General features: G+C 47.4%; 1 protein-coding gene across 3 annotated transcripts in view; it reads left to right on the forward strand.

Annotated features, from left to right (window-relative positions):
* Positions 1-18,126, forward strand: part of RUNX1 (RUNX family transcription factor 1) — a 179,115-nt gene that overhangs the window by 103,465 nt on the left and 57,524 nt on the right. For all 3 annotated transcript variants that reach the window (XM_074533663.1, XM_074533676.1, XM_074533668.1), the window contains one exon: positions 16,522-16,626. In XM_074533663.1, the coding sequence (XP_074389764.1) occupies positions 16,522-16,626 (105 nt within the window). The remainder of the gene's footprint in view (positions 1-16,521; positions 16,627-18,126) is intronic.

Here is an 18,126-nt window from a genome sequence, read left to right on the forward strand (position 1 = left end):
ATTTCTTTTGAGGTGATTTAAGGTGGCTTGGTGGCATCATTAATTTGAGCCAAGATTTCTGTGCAATCCCAGTGAGGCTAAGCAGCAAACCCAGCCCTGCAAGGGGATGGAAACCTTGGCAGGGAAGTAATGGAAGGAGGGAAGGAAGGAGAGGAAAATCCTTTCCCAGTGCCCGAGGTGCCTTGGGCTTGCTCTGAGCAGCTTGGGTTGTGCAAATCTCCAGTTGTGGAATCAACCCCATGGATGATGCTGCTCCTCACAGGGGCTGGACTCCCAAAAACCATCCGGGTTGGCCCTTGGCAGGGATGTGATGGCAGGAGAAGGGAGAGGAAAAGCCTCTCCCAGTGCCCAGCTTGGGCACATTTGCTCCGAGCAGCTGGGGGTATGAGTTTCCAATTGAGGAATTAACCCCATGGATAATGCTGCTCCTCGCAGGGCTTGGACTCCCAAAAAACATCCTGAGGGATGAGGCTGAGCAGCAAATCCAGCTCTCCAAAGGGATAAAAAAACCTCAGCAGGGATGTGGTGGCAGGACAAGAGGGGAAAACTCCTTCCCAGTGCCCAAGGTGCCTTGGGCTTGCTCTCAGCAGCCAGGGGTGTACGAATTAACCCATGGATGATGCTGCTCTGTGTCGGGGTTGGACTCCCAAAACCCATCCTGAGGGATGAGGCTGAGCAGCAAACCCAGCTCTCCAAAGGGATAAAAAAACCTCAGCAGGGATGTGGTATCAGGAGAAGAGAGGAAAATCCTTTCCCAGTGCCCAAGCTGCCTTGGGCTTGCTCTGAGTACCTGGATTTAGGAATTCCTGATTGAGGAATTAACCCCATGGATAATGCTGCTCCGTATGGGAGTTGGACTCCCAAAACCCATCCTGAGGGATGAGGATGAGCAGCAAACCCAGCCCTCCTAAGGGATAAAAACCTCAGCAGGGATGTGGTGGCAGGAGAAGAGAGGAAAATCCTTTCCCAGTGCCCAAGGTGCCTTGGGCTTGATCCAAGCAGCCAGGGGTGTACGAATTAACCCATGGATGATGCTGCTCTGTGTCGGGCTTGGACTCCCAAAAAACATCCTGAGAGATGAGGCTGAGCGGCAAACCCAGCCCTCCAAAGGGCTGGAAACCTCAGTGCCAGGAGGAAAGGAAGGGAGAAGCTTTTCCCAGTGCTCAAGGAGCTCCCTCGCTCTGAGCAGCCGGATCTTGGAATCCACAACAGTGGAATTAACCCCCATGGATGATGCTGCTGCTCACAGAGGTTAGACTCCCAAAAAACATCCTGAGGGATGAGGCTGAACAGCAAACCCAGCCCTCCAAAGGGCTGGAAACCTCAGTGCCAGGAGAAAAGGAGGGGAGGAGAGAAGCTTTTCCCAGTGCTCAAGGTTCCTTGGGTACTGCTCTGAGCAGCTGGGGGTATGAACTTCCAATTGTGGAATTAACTCCATGGATGATGCTGCTCCTCACAGAGGTTAGACTCCCAAAAAACCACCCCGTGGGACGAGGCTGAGCATGCCTACAGCTCCCAAAAACCCCTCTCCGCCTCGTTACTAAAAATTTCATCGGGGCGAATAAACTCCTGCTCCGAACGTGTCAACAGCAGAAAAATAACGGCAGAGGGCTCGGAGAGTTTCCTGTCTCCGGGAGCATTCCTGCTGTAAACAGGGGCCATGCCAAGTGCTGAACCACTGCCCTCAGTCCAATAACAATAAATCTATTTTTTGGTTCTGCTCAGCCCCGCTTGCACATTTTTGCAGCGGCGAGGATGAGGCAGACGCCATGCTCGGAGCATTTTCCCAAATTTTTTTATTTTTTCCCTGATAAAAGGGCTTCCCAGAATGTTGTTTAGGGAAAACAAAGTACCTCTCTAGATGAAAAGGTTACATAGTTTCAAGAGATCTGTTTGCCCTGCAGCTTTTCTCTTGTTGGTTTTATATTTGTTTTCAAATTGGTTTTTATTTTGCTGTTTGGTTTTTTTGGTGCCACCCATCAGAACTCCTGGAGTTCTGGTCAAAATATTCTGATTTTTGTGGGTGTGTGTGTCCCCATATCTCAACTCCAATAAGAGCTGCTATTTTGTCACCAAAATAAAATCCTGCTGGGAGATAAATCAGGCTTAGGGCTGGCCATAGAACTTGAGCAGGAGTGAGGATGCTGCAAATCAGTGGCTCACAATCGCTGTCAGGAGAGTCTCTTCCAGCACAGTCATGTGCATAAACCCTCATCCGGCTGAATCAGTCTCTGTTCCCTTCCAAAAACCCTTTAGGAACAGGAAAAAGTAAAAATATATTTTAAAATCATTTTTTATTGTCTTAACACTGCATCTCTCCACCTTTTTTACCCCCATCCTGCTCCCCAATGTTTCCCCCACCATATCATGTCCACAGAGTTTTCCTAGCCTCTCCAAATCATTATTCCATTCATCTCTGGGTGATATTTTTGGGAGTCCTCTTGGAGAGCTGCAGCCTCTGGGCACAGGGTGGGAATTCTGTGCAAACCTTTAGCACCAGGGCAGATCTGGGGCTCAGAAAAGGATGCAAGGAAGGATCCTAAATTCCTAAATTCCTAAATTCCTGTTGCCTTTTCCCACTGAAGGTGTGCAGGGAGGAAGTTCTGGAGAGGGAAGGAGCTGCCTGGAGGGCTCGGTGCCATAAGAGCTCTCCAGCAGGGCGGTGCTTGGAGCTGTGCGTTCACATCAGTTCCCTGAAATTTAGGCAGGAACTGAAGGAAAAGCCTTGGCAAAGCCACAGATTTTCCACGGGCTGGACTTAGCGCACAAAGCCCTGCTCACCTCCAAGGCCACAGAGTTGGAAGTTGGCAGCTTCCAGGTCGGTAATGGCAGCGTTATCCCCCTCGCAGATATCCATCGAGTGACCCCGGGGCTTTTCCGAGCCCTGGGATCGATGGGAGCTGCATTAGTGGGATGACAGCACGGAGACTCCTTGCTCCAAGCACATCAGCTCTGAGGAAACAGCCCCAGGGCAGCTGCTGGGCTCAGAGAGCCCCTGGGGGAATGCTCAGGTTGGGATTGATCTGCTTCAGGTGCAATTCAGGGCTGCCCCCATCGCTCTGCACAGCTCCTGAAAGGGGCCTGTGCTCACCTGGGGCTGGGCTCTGTCTGCAGCAGCACTGACACACCCAGAGCACACAGCCTCGAGCTGCACCAAGGGAAATACAGGCTGGAGAGCAGGGAAAAGGTTTTTGCAGCAAGGGTGAGAAAGTTCTGGAATGGCTGCCCGGGGAGGGGTGGAGTCCCCATCCCTGGGTGTGTTTAACAAAGCCTGGATGTGGCACTGGGGGCCAGGGTCTAGTTGGGGCTGGGCTGGACTCGATGGTCTTGAAGGTCTCTCCCAACCTGGTCATTCTGGGATTCTGGGAATTCTGTGACTCTGTGAACTCCTCGCTGCAGGAACAGCCCTGTTGGTGGTGGAAGGGTTCCTTGCCTTTCCTGCTCAGACAGGGCATTGTTGCTCTTCCAAGGAATCCTTCCCTGCTCTCTGCAGCTGCAGCCTCTGCCTGCAGCCGTGCCCTGGGTTTGTTCCCAGCTCCTGCCATGGAACCATGGAATGGGGTGGGGAAAAAGGGACCATAAAGATCACCTCATTCCCACCCCACAGTCACGGGCAGGGACACTTTTCCCTATCCCAAGTTGTTCAGAATCACATCCAGCCTGGCCTTGGCCACTTCCAGGGATCCAGGAGTAGCCCCAGCTGCTCGGGGCATCCCCACCCTGCCAGGGAACAATTCCTCATTGCCAAGATCCCATCCAGCCCTGCCCTCTGGCACTGGGAGCCATTCCCTGGCTCCTGGATCCGCAAATGTGAGAGACACTGAGGCAAAATCCAGGTCTCCAAGGGATTTTTCCAAGTTCACCAGGCCATCAATGGGATGGGCCAAACCCACAACAGCCACGGCACGAGGTTTGCCTGGTGTGAGGATTGGGCACAGGGTGAGCAAAGTGCTCAGAGGGGAGAAGGAATCGCAGGCTCAGACAGAAAAGCAGCCAGAGAATCCCAGAATGCCAGAGTGGTTTGGGTTGGGAGGGGTTTTAGGGATCACCCAGTGCCACCCCTGCCATGGCAGGGACACCACCCACTGTGTCAGTGTCCAGCCTGGCCTTGGGCACTGCCAGGGATCCAGGGGCAGCTCCAGCTGCTCTGGGAATTCCATCCCAGCCCCTCATTTCCATCACAGGAAACAATTCCTTCCTAATATCCAGTAGAAGCCTTCCTTCTATCAGTCTAAAGCCATTCCCTGTGTCCTGTCCCTCCATCCCCTGGAAATTGTCTCACCCCATTCCTTGGAGAAGAGTGGAGGAGACAGAGGCTGCAGGTCAAGCTGCCCCCTCTGAGGGCCTGGGCTGAGATCTCGAGGCTTTGGGGGTGTTTTTCAGGGATTTCTCCAGAAATCCCCCTGAGCTGGGGGAAGGGGAGGGCTGAGGGGTGTAACTTGGGATTTAATCCCACTTCAGAGGGATAAATCCTCTCGTGAACCTGGGCCTTAACCTCCCCGTGTCTCTGTCATCCCTATAAAGTCTGGGGGATAATTTCTACCTCAAAAAAGCTGACGAATGGTCTGAAATTAAAGCTGGGCTCAGGACTATCATTAAGCTCAAGGATCCCAAGGCATTTTCAGTGAGAAGGTGGGAGAAGCTTTGCAGTGGAGCCGTTTCATCCTGAATTGTCCTTTCCACCTGCTCTTCCTGTTTTTCCCTTTCCCTGAACTCCTCAGCAGTGACACAGCAGCCAGGACAGTTTGTGGGGTGCACTTTGTGGAGGTCAGCTCATTTCTGAGCACTCCACTGGCAGCCCCAGCTCTGCCCCAGAAGAGCACTTCATTTAAAACAGAAATTATTTTGAGGAAAAAAACCCAAAATTCCCTGATATTTATTTTAGGTCACAGCTTGGAAGCAAAGATTCAGGTTTTGGGGAGCCCATGCACAGAAGGATCAGAAACTTCCATTAGAGCCATTTTTGGGGGAAAAAAATAACTCCACTCTGTCCAAATGTGTGTTCAACCATGATGTTTGTGGAAACTGAGTATCTCTAATTCAAGCCTTCAGATATTTTAATAACAATTATAGTTTCTAAGGGCTGCAGCTGAGATCTCCTTGTGCTGCCACTTGTGCAGGGGCCAGGCACCCCAAGCCCTTTATTCCTGCTGGGCTGTAATTATTGTCCTCACCCAAATTCATCAGAATTTTCTGCTGGTTACTGCTCCACTTAGAGGTAGAGGCTGCTTGACTTTTCCATTCTATGTTCTTCCTTCCCCCCTCCCTGCTCTGTGCATTTCATGTTTTAGTCCATTTTGGAAACTTGATCTGCAGGCTTGCAGTCTCAGGCAGCATCCCACCCCAAAAATTCAGCTCCAGCAGATCACTGGGGTTGTTTTTGAAGATAAAAAAGCCCATTCAGCAGAGGCCGTGTCACTCTGGTGCACAGGAGCCACCACAAAGCCCCAAAGCCGGGATTTCCACAGGAGCTCAGAGTGCTGAGCCACAAATGAGGTTCCTGGCAGCCAAATTCCTCCCAGAGCTCAAAACCCACTCTGGAATTGGCCATCAGCACCCAGGGCATTCCTGGCCTTGGTGTTTGGGGTTGCCAGAGGTGACTCGTGGCTGTGTCAGCTCCTGGGTGTCCCCCTTGGGTGGTTTTTGTGTCCCTTCAGGTGATTCCCCACCTGCAGAGCTGCCCCAGAGCAGGGAGGAGCTGGAGCTGCTGCAGAGCCCAGAGGAGGCTCCAGGATGGGCAGAGGGATGGAGCAGCTCTGCTGGCAGGAAAGGCTGGCACAGCTGGCATTGCTCACCTGCACAGGAGAAGCTTTGGGCTGAGCTCAGGGCGGCCTTGCAGGGCCTGGAGGAGCCCCAGGAAAGCTGGAGAGAGACAATTGCCAGGGGATGCAGGGACAGCACCCAGGGAACGGCCTCACACTGAAAAATTACAGGTTTAGATCAGATATTAGGAACAATTTCCTCTCTGGGAGGGCGGGCAGGGGCTGACACAGGGCATCCCTGGATCCCTGGCAGTGCCCAAGGCCAGGTTGGACACTGGGGCTGGAGCAGCCTGGGACAGTGGGAGGTGTCCCTCCCATGGCAGGGGTGGAATTGAGATGATTTTTAAGGTTCCTCTACCCCAAACCATTCTGGGATTCTGTTGTAGGACACGCTGCCCTCAGAGGCCTCCTCTGTTCTATGGCCTCTTTTATTTCCAACTTCTCCCACATTCTCAGGTATTTCCCTACTTCAGCTCCTCCCTGATCAATGGCCACAACCGTTTCCTACCCATGCAAATATTTTCATTCTCTAAGCACAAACTGAGCTTTTGTGGCCTCTCTGCTCGGGCACATTGACAGGAGAATTCACACCAAGGTGGCAGAAGCAGCAGCCTGAGAGAGGGAGAGCAGGAATCCAGCTGTAAAACTCCTGTTTTACATGAAATCCATGAACGTTTCCAAGGAATTCCCATCAAATCCAAGCTGCTGGAGGACAGGAGTGCCATCAGGTGCCACCTTTTCCACACGTGCCAGGCTGGCGGGGCAGGATGGTGTCACCACGCCAGCCCACGGCCCGGGGAAGTGAAACCCCTCAGCAGCACAGAAGTGAAACTGGCTGCAAGCAAATTGTCAAATTTCAGTGTAAACATCTCCCTCCCCACAAAAAACACCCCACAGACAGAAAAACTGTGGCTGTTTTAGTGAGCTCAGTGCCACCCTTGCAAGGTTTCCCGGCCTGTTGTGCCAGGGGGAGCTTCTGAGGCCTGCAGGGGAGATGCTGAAGGGTGCTGCCTGCTCCAGGGAGGGGCAAAAAGCAGCACTGGGGCAGAAATGTGGTTGGGAATTGGCACGGACGCCTTTTGGCATGCTGGGTGCTCATCCCATCCTTTCTCTGAGGGAAGGGTTGGGTTGTTGGTGCCACTGCAGCGCGGGAAAAAAGGGGAAAAGTGATTTTAGAACCTTCCCTCCCACCTCCTTGAGGGAGCTGAGATTTCAGGGAGCAGCCCCAGACTCCTCCAGGGGAGCTTCCCAAGATATTTGTGCTTTTTTTGGTATCCTCTAAGGATCCCCTAGACTCTTTTCATCCCCAGGTAGCAGCCCCAGCCTCCTGCCCATGCTGATTTTTCTCATTTTTTCTCTTTCCATGGAAGCTGCATCTCCCTGAGATTCCTCCCAAACGTTCTTTGGGAGCCTTTTCACCTCTCCTCCAAGGAATTGAAATCCCAGGTAGCAGCAAAACTCAGGGCCTGGGTTGTATTGATTTGAAATCAAACAAATGGAAATATAATTAAATATATAATATAATTCAATAATATAGAAATAATAGAATTAAAATATAATATAATTAAAATAATAACAAACCATGGGAAAACAACAAACAAAAATGGAAATAACAAACAAATGGAAAATAACACCGAGAGCAGCAGCAGCTCCCACATCTGCCTGGGTCAATATTTTATGTCTGCAGCTCAGGATGATATTTTTGACTTCTGAAAAAAGCAAATGATCAGGGAAAATCTCCCCAAGAGTGACAGGGACTTCCCTTATCACCCAGATAAATTCAAATTCATTCTGGGTGCCTGCTGAGCCTGGCAATGTCTCTCTTACTTGATTTCAGTGATGTAATTTGGGTTGCTCAATGTAATTCCTGTGTTGCCTGAGGTTAAAAGTGCCAAAATAATTGGTGCATTTTGGCTGAGCGCTGTTACTTTGATTTCACCAAAAGAATTGAAAGGATTCCACCCCAAGACAAAACCTTCTGGGAATGCCACAGCATCTCTGCTGCTTTCCAGGCCAAAATTGGAATTTTTGGCCAGGAAAAAAATGTGGAGAAAGGGAGGAAAAGAGTGTGAAGGGCATGTCTGGGGTGCTGCACAGAGTTGGGGAGGAAAGGGAAGGGGAAAAGCCAGGATCAGCCATGTTCCTGCAAGAATGAGCTGCGTTTCCAGCTTTGTTGTGGAAAAAAAATTCAGGATTTGGGAGATGGAGAGGAAAGGAAAAGGGAAAATGCAAAACCAGCCATGTCCTTGCAGGAATGAGCTGCTTTCTCACAAATATTGTGAAAAAAATCAGGATTTGGGAGTTGGAGAGGAAAGGGAAAGGTAAAAGCCAGCACCAGCCATAACCCTGCAGGGATGAGCTGCTTTTCCAGCTTTATCGTGGAAAAAAAATTCAGGATTTGGGAGCTGAGAAGCAAAAGGAAATGGAAAATCCAGCACCAGCCATGTCCCTGCCTTTCCAGCATTATTGTGGAAAAAAATTCAGGATTTGGGAATTGGCGAGGAAAGGAAAAGGCAAAAGCCAGGATCAACCATGTCCTTGCAGGAATGAGCTGCTTTTCCATAAATATTGGGAAGAGAGAATCAGGATTTGGGAGCTGAGAAGGAAAATGTAAAATCCAGCACCAGCCATGTCCCTGCAGGAATGAGCTGCTTTTCCATCTTTATTAAAAAAAAAAAAAAAAAAAATCCAATATTTCTGTGAGCTCCAGTTTGCAGCAGGACCCATTTTGGCCCCATAGAAATCCAGAACAAAACATTTATTGATTTAGAGCGCTGGAGATTTCATCTGGGGAAGGAGCTGCTGTGTAAACACTGAGAGAACTTCCTCGAGTGAGAAATGCTCCCAAGGTCAGGTTTATCCTGCTATGGCAGGAGGGAAGGGGCTGGATTTCCCAAATTTCCAGTTTGACATGTGCTTAAACCTGAAAAAATCCCATAAAATCCACAAACAGCTCCATTTCCCCTGGGATTGATACATTCTCTTGGAGTTATGGAATGCTTTGGGTTGGGAAGGACCTTCAGAATCACCCAGGGACATCGGCCACTGTCCCATCTGCCACTGAAATGCCACCAAGGTCAGGTTTATCCTGCTATGGCTGGAGGGAAGGAGGTGGATTTCCCAAATTTCACGTGCTTAAACCTGAAAAAAACCAAAATCCACAAACAGCTCCATTTCCCCCGGGACTGATTCATTCTCTTGGAGTTATGGAATGGTCTGGGTTGGGAAGGACCTTCAGAATCACCCAGGGACATCGGCCACTGTCCCATCTGCCACTGGGCACTGCCAGGGATGGAACAGCCGCAACTTTTCTGTGCCCCCCTCTCACAGGGAGGAATTCTTTCCCAAAATCTCATCCAACCCTGCCCTCCTCCATCCCAAACCACTCCTGCCCCTCCATCCTTGGCCCCAGTTCCTCTCCTGCTGTTTTGGAGCTCCTTTAGGCCCTGGAAAAAGCTCCAAGCTCTCCCTGGTGGATTTTTTTTTGGGGCCACCAGCCTCATTTGGGTGTTTGGACCGTTGGCCTGCGGTGGTGACAATTTACAAATTTACAAATCCTCTAGAGCTGAGGTGAATAACAGCTTTATTTCATATTTAAATCCAGTGGCATCTGTGGTGCTGCTGGTAAACAAATCATGTTCTTTTTTTTTTTTTTTTTTGTTATGCCTCTTGCTACAGCTGCAGTTTTGTATTTTTTTTTTTGGTTTTTCTTTTTTTCTTCTGATGAAACAGCACCAAATCAAACATCAGAAGCAAAGTTTTATTCTGTGCCAAGCTCACTGGTGGCTGCAGAAAAAAAGCCACCACCTGAGCACAGAATTTTGCCTCGTGCAGGCTTTGAACACCTGCAAAAAAAACCTTTTACTCCCAGGATGAGCAGCTGTTAAATTCATGAAGAGTCAAGTGATTTCAGCCCTTCTCAACTTATTGATCTGATTTGGAGGGCTCAGAGATAAGAACCAGCAAAAAAACACCGCAATGTCTGGGAGGTGACGTTTGGGAATGGATATGGGATGTGTGGATGACATCCTGGAGATGCTTCAGTGCAGAGAGCCAGGGAGACGCTGGGAGGAGCCAGAAAAATGGAGGAAATTGAGCGTTTAGTGTGGTTTAATAGCGGTACAAAGGGGCTAAAAGGTAGAAAATGGATAAAAACCTCTGAAATAAAATCATCCTGCTCCTTTCTAGAACCTGGAATTCTCTCCTTAATAGAATAGAAATGTCTCTAATGTCATTTGAGTTGCATTTGGGCCTTACATTTCATAGTTTTCCACCTATGTCTTTTGTCCTTGTCAGCAGAGACATTCTTGGCTGCTTTCCTTCTTTTTTTTTTCTCCTTCTTTTTCTTTAATAATTTACTGTAATGACTTTTCTAAAAGAAAAATTTAAAAAAAAAACCCCAAACAACCAAACCAAATTTAATGGCACAAAGGTTTATAGAACAAAGCCCAAAAGTAAAAGGCAGTGATGACACCAACCTCATCTCTTCTCCTTTTTCTCCCTCCTTCACAGCCAAATTTCTGAAGGTTCCACTCCATTTTTTCCGGTTCCCAGTGGGATGACCCTTTACCCCTGGATTCAGTGGCTTTTTCAAAGGATCAAAATAGAATATTAAAAATAGAGAGGTTCAAGGACATGGATCTAGGATCTGGACAGGGATCTTCCTTCTTTCCAAAATATAATTCCCTGTATCACTAAACACACTAAATACTAAATACAACACCTAGACCACTAAAACTGAGAGAGAAATTAAAAATATACTTTATTTTTAAAACACTTTTATTTATTTACCGAACAAATCTGCAGTATATCTGCAGATTGGAGATTAATCAATCAAGAGATTAATTAGAGATTCTGTCTCTTTTCCCAACAGTTCTCACTCCCTTTTCCCTCTGCCCATGCAGCCACTTTTATGAGAAGTGTTCCTCCCCCCTGCAGCCCCAGGTGATGGTGACAGCGCCCAGGGGTGACTCAGGCAGGGCACAGGAGCTTCATGTGACCGTGGTGTCACCCAGGATTCATGTCCTCCCCTTGGTTCCTCCCGGACATTCCCAGGGCTTCACGAGCCTCCTGCTCCCTCTGGAGCTCTGCAGGAAGGTCCTGGAGACCCCTGGGATCCTGCTGGAGGGGGGTGGGCCTGGAATGGAGCTCCAAATTCCTGCGTTTCAGCACAGGGAACAGGCAGAGGCTTTGATCCTGGAGGTTGATTGTGGAATCATGGAGAGGCCTGGGCTGAAGGGACAATATCAGAGAATTCCAGAATCCCTGAGGCTGGAAAAGCCCTCTCAGCCCATGGAGTGCCAGCTGTGCCCTGTGCCCACCTTGTGCCCAGCCCAGAGCACTCAGTGCCACCTCCAGGGCACACCTGCAGGGATGGGCACTGCAAAGCTCCCTGGGCAGCCCCTGCCAAGGCCTGAGCTCCCTTTCCATGGGCAAATTGCTGCTGCTGTCCCAGCTGAGCCTGCCCTGGCCCAGCCTGAGGCCGCTCCCTCTGCTCCTGTCCCTGTTCCCTGGGAGCAGAGCCCGACCCCCCCGGCTGTGCCCTCCTGGCAGGGCCTTGTGCAGAGCTACGAGGGCCCCTGAGCCTCCTTTGCTCCAGCCCCAGCCCCTTCCAGCTCCTCAGGGATTCTGCAGCCCCTTCCAGCTCCTCAGGGATTCTGCAGCCCCTTCCAGCTCCTCAGGGATTCTGCAGCCCCCTCCCAACTCCCTCAGGGATTCTGCAGCTCCCTCAGCCCCTCCTGGGGCTCCAGCCCCTGCCCAGCTCCTTACAGAATCCCTGGAAGGGCTGGTAAAGCCCTGCCAGCCCATGGAGTGCCAGCTGTGCCCTGTGGGCACCTTGTGCCCAGCCCAGAGCACTCAGTGCCACCTCCAGGGCACACCTGCAGGGATGGGCACTGCAAAGCTCCCTGGGCAGCTCCTGCCAAGGCCTGAGCTCCCTTTCCATGGGCAAATTGCTGCTGCTGTCCCAGCTGGGCCTGCCCTGGCCCAGCCTGAGGCCGCTCCCTCTTGAACTTCGTGCTTTGTTCTCCTCTGAAGTTCTCTCAGTTTTGCCCAGTCTCAAAGGACCTCCTGAGCAATCCTATAAATGTGGGGACAACTCAGAATCCATCTGAGGTGATGGAGTGTCCATCCCTGCAGGTGTGCCCTGGAGGTGGCACTGAGTGCTCTGGGCTGGGGACAAGGTGCCCACGGGGCACAGCTGGCACTGCATGGGCTGGCAGGGCTTTGCCAGCCCCAGGGATTCTGGAATTCCGTGACTTCAGCTCCCAAATCAGCGACACTTGAAGGCACTTTTGAAGTCTGGTCTCTACCAAACCCCCCAAGAGAGTGTCCAGGTGATATTTCCAGCCTCAGCTTTATATTCCAGCCAGGACTGCTCCTGTTCCCATCATTGCTTTTTCTGGAAGGGCTCTGACCTTGCACCTCTTGCAATAACAAACATTCCCAAGGGATTTTTCCTAGCCTGGTTTGGAGGGAAGAGCTGATGGGAGCAGTGAATCCTGGGCTGTGCCCTCACACATTTGAGACCTTGATGTCCGTGGGAAGGGTTTCCAAAGTCAAACCCTGTCCCTCCTTTGGGGATTTCCATCCTTGTGCCCATCAGGGCCCTGTACCAGGAGCCACCAGGGACAGTTTGTAGAGAGAAATGGGGTCTGAAGTGGCTCTTGCACCCCAAAACCCCTTTGATCCTCATCAGAGACTCCCAGAATGACCCCAGAACAATTGGCTCCCATCCACACAGCCCTGAGCTGATTTCTGGGTGGTTTTCCCATCAATTTATGGGAATGTTGAACCCAGAGGCTCTCAGATTTTGATGTTAGCTCACGGTGCTGGTTTCTGTCACTGCTGTGACACTTTCAGTGTGACTTTTGGAGCCACCCAAACAAGAGAGTCAAGAGCCCAAGAATCCAAGAACCCAAGGCCAGAGTTTCAGGATGACTTTTGGGGTTTTTTGATCCTTTTTTCCAGTCACCAGTGAGGTCAGGTCTGCTGGAATCCATAAAGTTAGAGAGTTTTTAAGAAATAGTTAAAAAAGTATAAGCCTCTGACTGAAGTTTTGTTAGCATTGCAAATACAGCAGAAAAGTTTTCTAAGCAGTAGAGCATACATGACAAATAACAATAAACCTCTGTGGAATTGGCCTATAGATAGCAACAAAGTTATTTAATGTATATCTTTAAAAAGTTAGCATGAATAGAACTCTGTTCTTTGTCTCTTACAAACCAATCTTTGTTTTAACTACCATTACGTGTGTTTTATAAGATTAGATAGAATGCTTGTCAATATGTGTTGTTCTATGTATAATCAGCTGAAATCTAAGCTACAATAGTTTTATGCTATGCTGTAATAGCCCACCTCCTTAACATTCCCTGTAGATCAGCGAGCTGTTAACATCCTGTCTCCACTGTCTAACAATGTCCTGAGACTGATGTGCTGAAAATAAAAAAAAAAGCTCTTATAGTCTAGATTGTCCAATGTTGTCCATATCTAGATGTAGTTGCTGCAGTCAATAGTTTCCTTAGTAAGCATGAGCTCCTGACATAAATTAAACATATGTATTTCCCCACAAGGTCCTCTGTGCCTTACTCAGTTTTGACCAATCTGTGTGCAGACACCCCGGGTGTATTATTGTGTTGTTGGAAATAAAACCTGTATCATAACACATAAAACCCAGGCGATGTTCATGGCCCTGCTGTCATCCCAAACCAGGAATAGCCACAAACCCCACATTAAACTCCCAATCCCTCCCATCCAGCCTTCGTTAACCCATAAACGATGAATAATCCAGGAAGGATAAAACCACTCAGGGAAGCTGAATGGAAAGGGGGCAGAAGGAGCAGGGAATAAAAGCCGGGTGGAATTGCTGGCGAGCAGCAGTGACCCAGGTTTGTGGTTAACCAGGATGTGGTTCATGGGCACAATGTCACCCAAGTGTCCTCCTGCTCTGCCAGCCCACGTCACACCCCCACATGGGCTTGGTCGAGTCTGTTCTGGAAAAAAATCTTTTTAAAAAAAACAAAATCAGGTCCCTCCTTTATTCTGGTCTTGTGGAGTGGAATTATGGCAACGTTTTGCTCCATTGTTGTTGGGGTTTTTCCTGCATTTATTTTCTATATAGAAACTTCTCCAGGACTTTCTAAAGGACTGAATTGATGCTGTGTTCTAGCAAAGCAGTTGGCAAAAAAAAAAAAAAAAAAAACTAAATTGAAAGCAAGATGGAAATATTGCCGACTAGTCCAGTAAATAAAGTACATATTTTTAATATTCTCCCTGTTTTAGTGTCCAGATGGTGTATTTAGTCATACAGTGAATTACATTTTGGAAAGGAGGGACATCCCTGTCCAGGCCGTTCACTTGAGTGCTGGGCTGGATGATCCTTGTGGATTTCTTCCTTTTCTTCTTTATTCTGGTTTTAGAGACTGGAATTATGGTCATATTCCACTGCATTTCGCTATTGTTGGGGTTTCTCCTGCATTTATTTTCTATCTAGGAACTTCTCCAGAACCTTCTGACACAATAAATGGATTCTGTGTTCTAGCAAAGCAGCAAGTGTCAAACCCTAAACTGGAAATCAGATGGAAATAGTGCAGATTAGTCCAGTAAAAAATAGTGCAGATTAGTCCAGTAAATAAAGTAGATTTTAAAATTCTCTCTCTGTTTTAATGGTCTAGGTGTTGTATTTAGTGTTACAGAGAATTTTATTTTGGAAAGAAAGAAGATCCCTGTTCATTTTACATTTCTATTTAATATCCTATTAACATTTCTATTGAAATTTTTACTGATATTTCTATTGAAATTTTTACTGAAATTTACCCTTGCTTATAGAGCTATTTCTATTTCATGTTTGTATTTCTATTAATATCCTATTTACATTTCTATTGAAATTTCTATTTAAATTTAGCCTTATTTATAGAGCCACTTCTATTTCATTTTTACATTTCTATTTAATATTCTAGTTACCTTTCTATTTACCTTTCTATTGGAATTTCTATTGAAATTTGGCTGTATTTATAGAGCAACTTCTATTTCATTTTTACATTTCTATGAAATTGGGCCTTATTTATAGAGCTATTCCTATTTCATTCTTATGTTTGTATTTAATACTCTATTTAACATTCTATTTACCTTCTATAGAAATTCCTATGGAAATTTGGCCTTATTTATAGAACTATTTCTATTTAATTTTCACATTTCTATTGAAATTTCTTTGGAAATTTGGCCATATTTATAGACCTGTTCTGCAGCACTTCAACAAACTAAACATGGAGCCCTGTCTCTCTCTCTCCAAGGCCTTTGAAGGATAAACTGTCCAATTAAGAAATGACACCTCAATTATTTTCACTTTTAACCCAATACCCAACCACCCGTGCCTGCAATGGGGACTTTTTTATCCAATGACACAAAACCACCCAAACCCATGGAGAAGAAGAAGAAGAAGAAGGAGCAGCCTCCACCCTAAAACCTCCACCTTGCTTTCTATCTATTCCTGTGTTCTAAACCCGTAAACTCCGAGTTTCCCACCCTGTGATATCACACACTTCTGTTCCAACTCCACACCTTTAACCTCAGTTTTATTATTGAATTTTGGAAGCTTCTCCAGGCCCTCAGGTCAATGCAGTGTTCCATTGGGGGTCAGTGCCTGGCAGCACAGAAAGCCCAAAATTCTCAGTAACCAGCAGGGTAGCAGAACTTTTCCCAAAACAGAGCCACGCTGTGCACAAAACTACTTGGAAAAGGCCTTCACAATTTTCTTGCTGAATAATAGAGAAACTGAGCCTTGTCCTCTGCTGTGGCTTCATAAAATATTTTAATTCCCTGTGGATGAGCTGTAGGGATTTTTTTTTTTTTTAATTATTTTTTCCATTCCCTTCTTTCTTGGCATTGCAGTAGCAGCTGATTTTCAGAGCTGGAATTGATCTGTGCTGGCCTCAACCACAGTGTGGGGTTTCACAGCCTGCCTGGGGGTGTGAGCACCCACTTCTCTGTGGTTTGAGCAAGGGCTGCTGCTCAGAGTCCCATGGCTCTTTTGGAAAAGCCAGCCACGATTTCCCAACCTCCCTGAACCACCTCCCCTTAGAAAGCCCAGGTAACACAGCAGAGGCGGGAATATCAGATAAACCCTGACTCTTAGGGGTAACCGCCTTTTTTTGTTGCAAACAGAGTGTAGATGATTTAAATATAAATTAATTTTGTTTCCCCGAAAGCTTTGAGCAGTTGCCATGGAGGGAATGGATCCAGCACCAGCGTTCTACACCCCATAAAACCTTTCAGTGCCTTGCAGGGTGTTCGAGCTCTACCAGAAATGAGGAGTTTGCTTTCCTCAACACTCAAGGATTTAATTTTTACATTTCTATTTAATATTCTATTGAAATTTCTCATTAAATTTAGCCTTATTTATAGAGCTATTTCTATTTAATTTTTACATTTGTATTTATAAAATATATAAATAGTGTTAAATATTTAAAATATCTATATAAATAGAATATAAATATTCCATTTAGCATTCTATTTACCTTTCTATTGAAATTTCTATTGAAATGTCCATTGAAATACAGCCTTTTTAATAGAACCATTTCTATTTCATTTTTACATTTCTATTGAAATTTCTTTTGAAATGTAGCTGTATTTATGGAGCTATTTCTATTGAATTTTCACATTTCTACTGAAATTTCTATTGAAACTTGGCCTTATTTATAGACACCTTTTTATTTCTTTTTTTTTTTTTTGCTCACTAACATTTTCTCTTTTCCTGTTGCAGGGAAAAGCTTCACCCTGACGATCACAGTCTTCACAAACCCTCCCCAAGTAGCCACGTACCACAGAGCCATCAAGATCACAGTGGATGGACCTCGGGAACCCCGAAGTAAGTGAGCTCAGGGGAGAATTCCCAGTGAGATAAACTGATTTAATGCAGGGGCTCGTCCCCGTCCACACCAAATCCAGCAGCATGTGGAGAAATGGCAATGTTTGAAGCTTTCAATTGTTTTGTTTTTTTTTCCTGCCTTCCTGAAGTGTTCTCTCTCACTGGTGTCCAGCTCAACCAGTGACTTGCATTTCTCAGGCCTGGCTTGGCCCAAACCCAAGAGCTGACTGTAGGGATGCTGGGAAAAGGTGGGCAGCAGTGCCTGGCATGTCATTTCTTGCTTTTCAAATGTTAAGGGCATTTTAAAGCATTGCAAACCAATATGGCATTGATCAAACCTTTCAAACAGGAATAAATGCCATGGTTTGCTGCTTCCTGGAGTTCCCTGAGCCTCAGCTGTGGGACAGCTTGGGTGAAACCATTGATTTGCACAGACAGCAAATCTATCTTTCTTTTTTCTTTTCTTTTCTTTTCTTTCTTTCTTTCTTTCTTTCTTTCTTTCTTTCTTTCTTTCTTTCTTTTTCTTTCTTTCTTTCTTTCTTTCTTTCTTTCTTTCTTTCTTTCTTTCTTTCTTTCTTTCTTTCTTTCTTTCTTTCTTTCTTTCTTTCTTTCTTTCTTTCTTTCTTTCTTTCTTTCTTCCTTCCTTCCTTCCTTTCTTCCTTCCTTCCTTCCTTCCTTCCTTCCTTCCTTCCTTCCTTCCTTCCTTCCTTCCTTCCTTCCTTCCTTCCTTCCTTCCTTCCTTCCTTCCTTCCGCCACTTCCTTCCGCCACTTCCTTCCGCCACTTCCTTCCTTCTGCCACTTCCTTCCTTCCTTCCTTCCTTCCTTCCTTCCTTCCGCCACTTCCTTCCGCCACTTCCTTCCGCCACTTCCTTCCTTCTGCCACTTCCTTCCTTCCTTCCTTCCTTCCTTCCTTCCTTCCTTCCTTCCTTCCTTCCTTCCTTCCTTCCTTCCTTCCTTCCTTCCTTCCTTCCTTCCTTCCCTCCCTCCCTCCCTCCCTCCCTCCCTCCTTCTTTCCTTTCTTTCCTTTCTTTCCTTTCTTTCCTTTCTTTCCCTTCTTTCCTTCTCTCTCTCCTTCTCTCTTCCCTTTTTCAAAAGACTAAAGCACAATTAGGATCTGAAGGATTTGATGTTGCCAGGGAATGCCCAAGCCCTGCACACAGGGTGTTGTTTTGTTCATGTGCTGGGGGCAGACAGTTCTGTCTGGGTGAAATGGAGTGAGGGTGGAGCAGATGTGCAAGGAGACATCACAGAATCAGGGAATGGTTTGGGGTGGAAGGGATCTTAGAGATGATTTCATTCCACCCCAGACACCTCCCACTGTCCCAGGCTGCTCCAGCCCCAGTGTCCAGCCTGGCCCTGGGCACTGCCAGAGATCCAGGGATGGAATTCCATCCCAGCCCTGCCCACTCTGCCAGGGAACAATTCCTCATTGCCAAGATCCCACCCAGCCCTGCCCTCTGGCACTGGCAGCCATTCCCTGGGTGCTGTCCCTGCATCCC

This window comes from Zonotrichia albicollis, chromosome 2 (genome assembly GCF_047830755.1).
Source record: "Zonotrichia albicollis isolate bZonAlb1 chromosome 2, bZonAlb1.hap1, whole genome shotgun sequence".
Taxonomy (NCBI): Eukaryota; Metazoa; Chordata; class Aves; order Passeriformes; family Passerellidae; genus Zonotrichia; species Zonotrichia albicollis.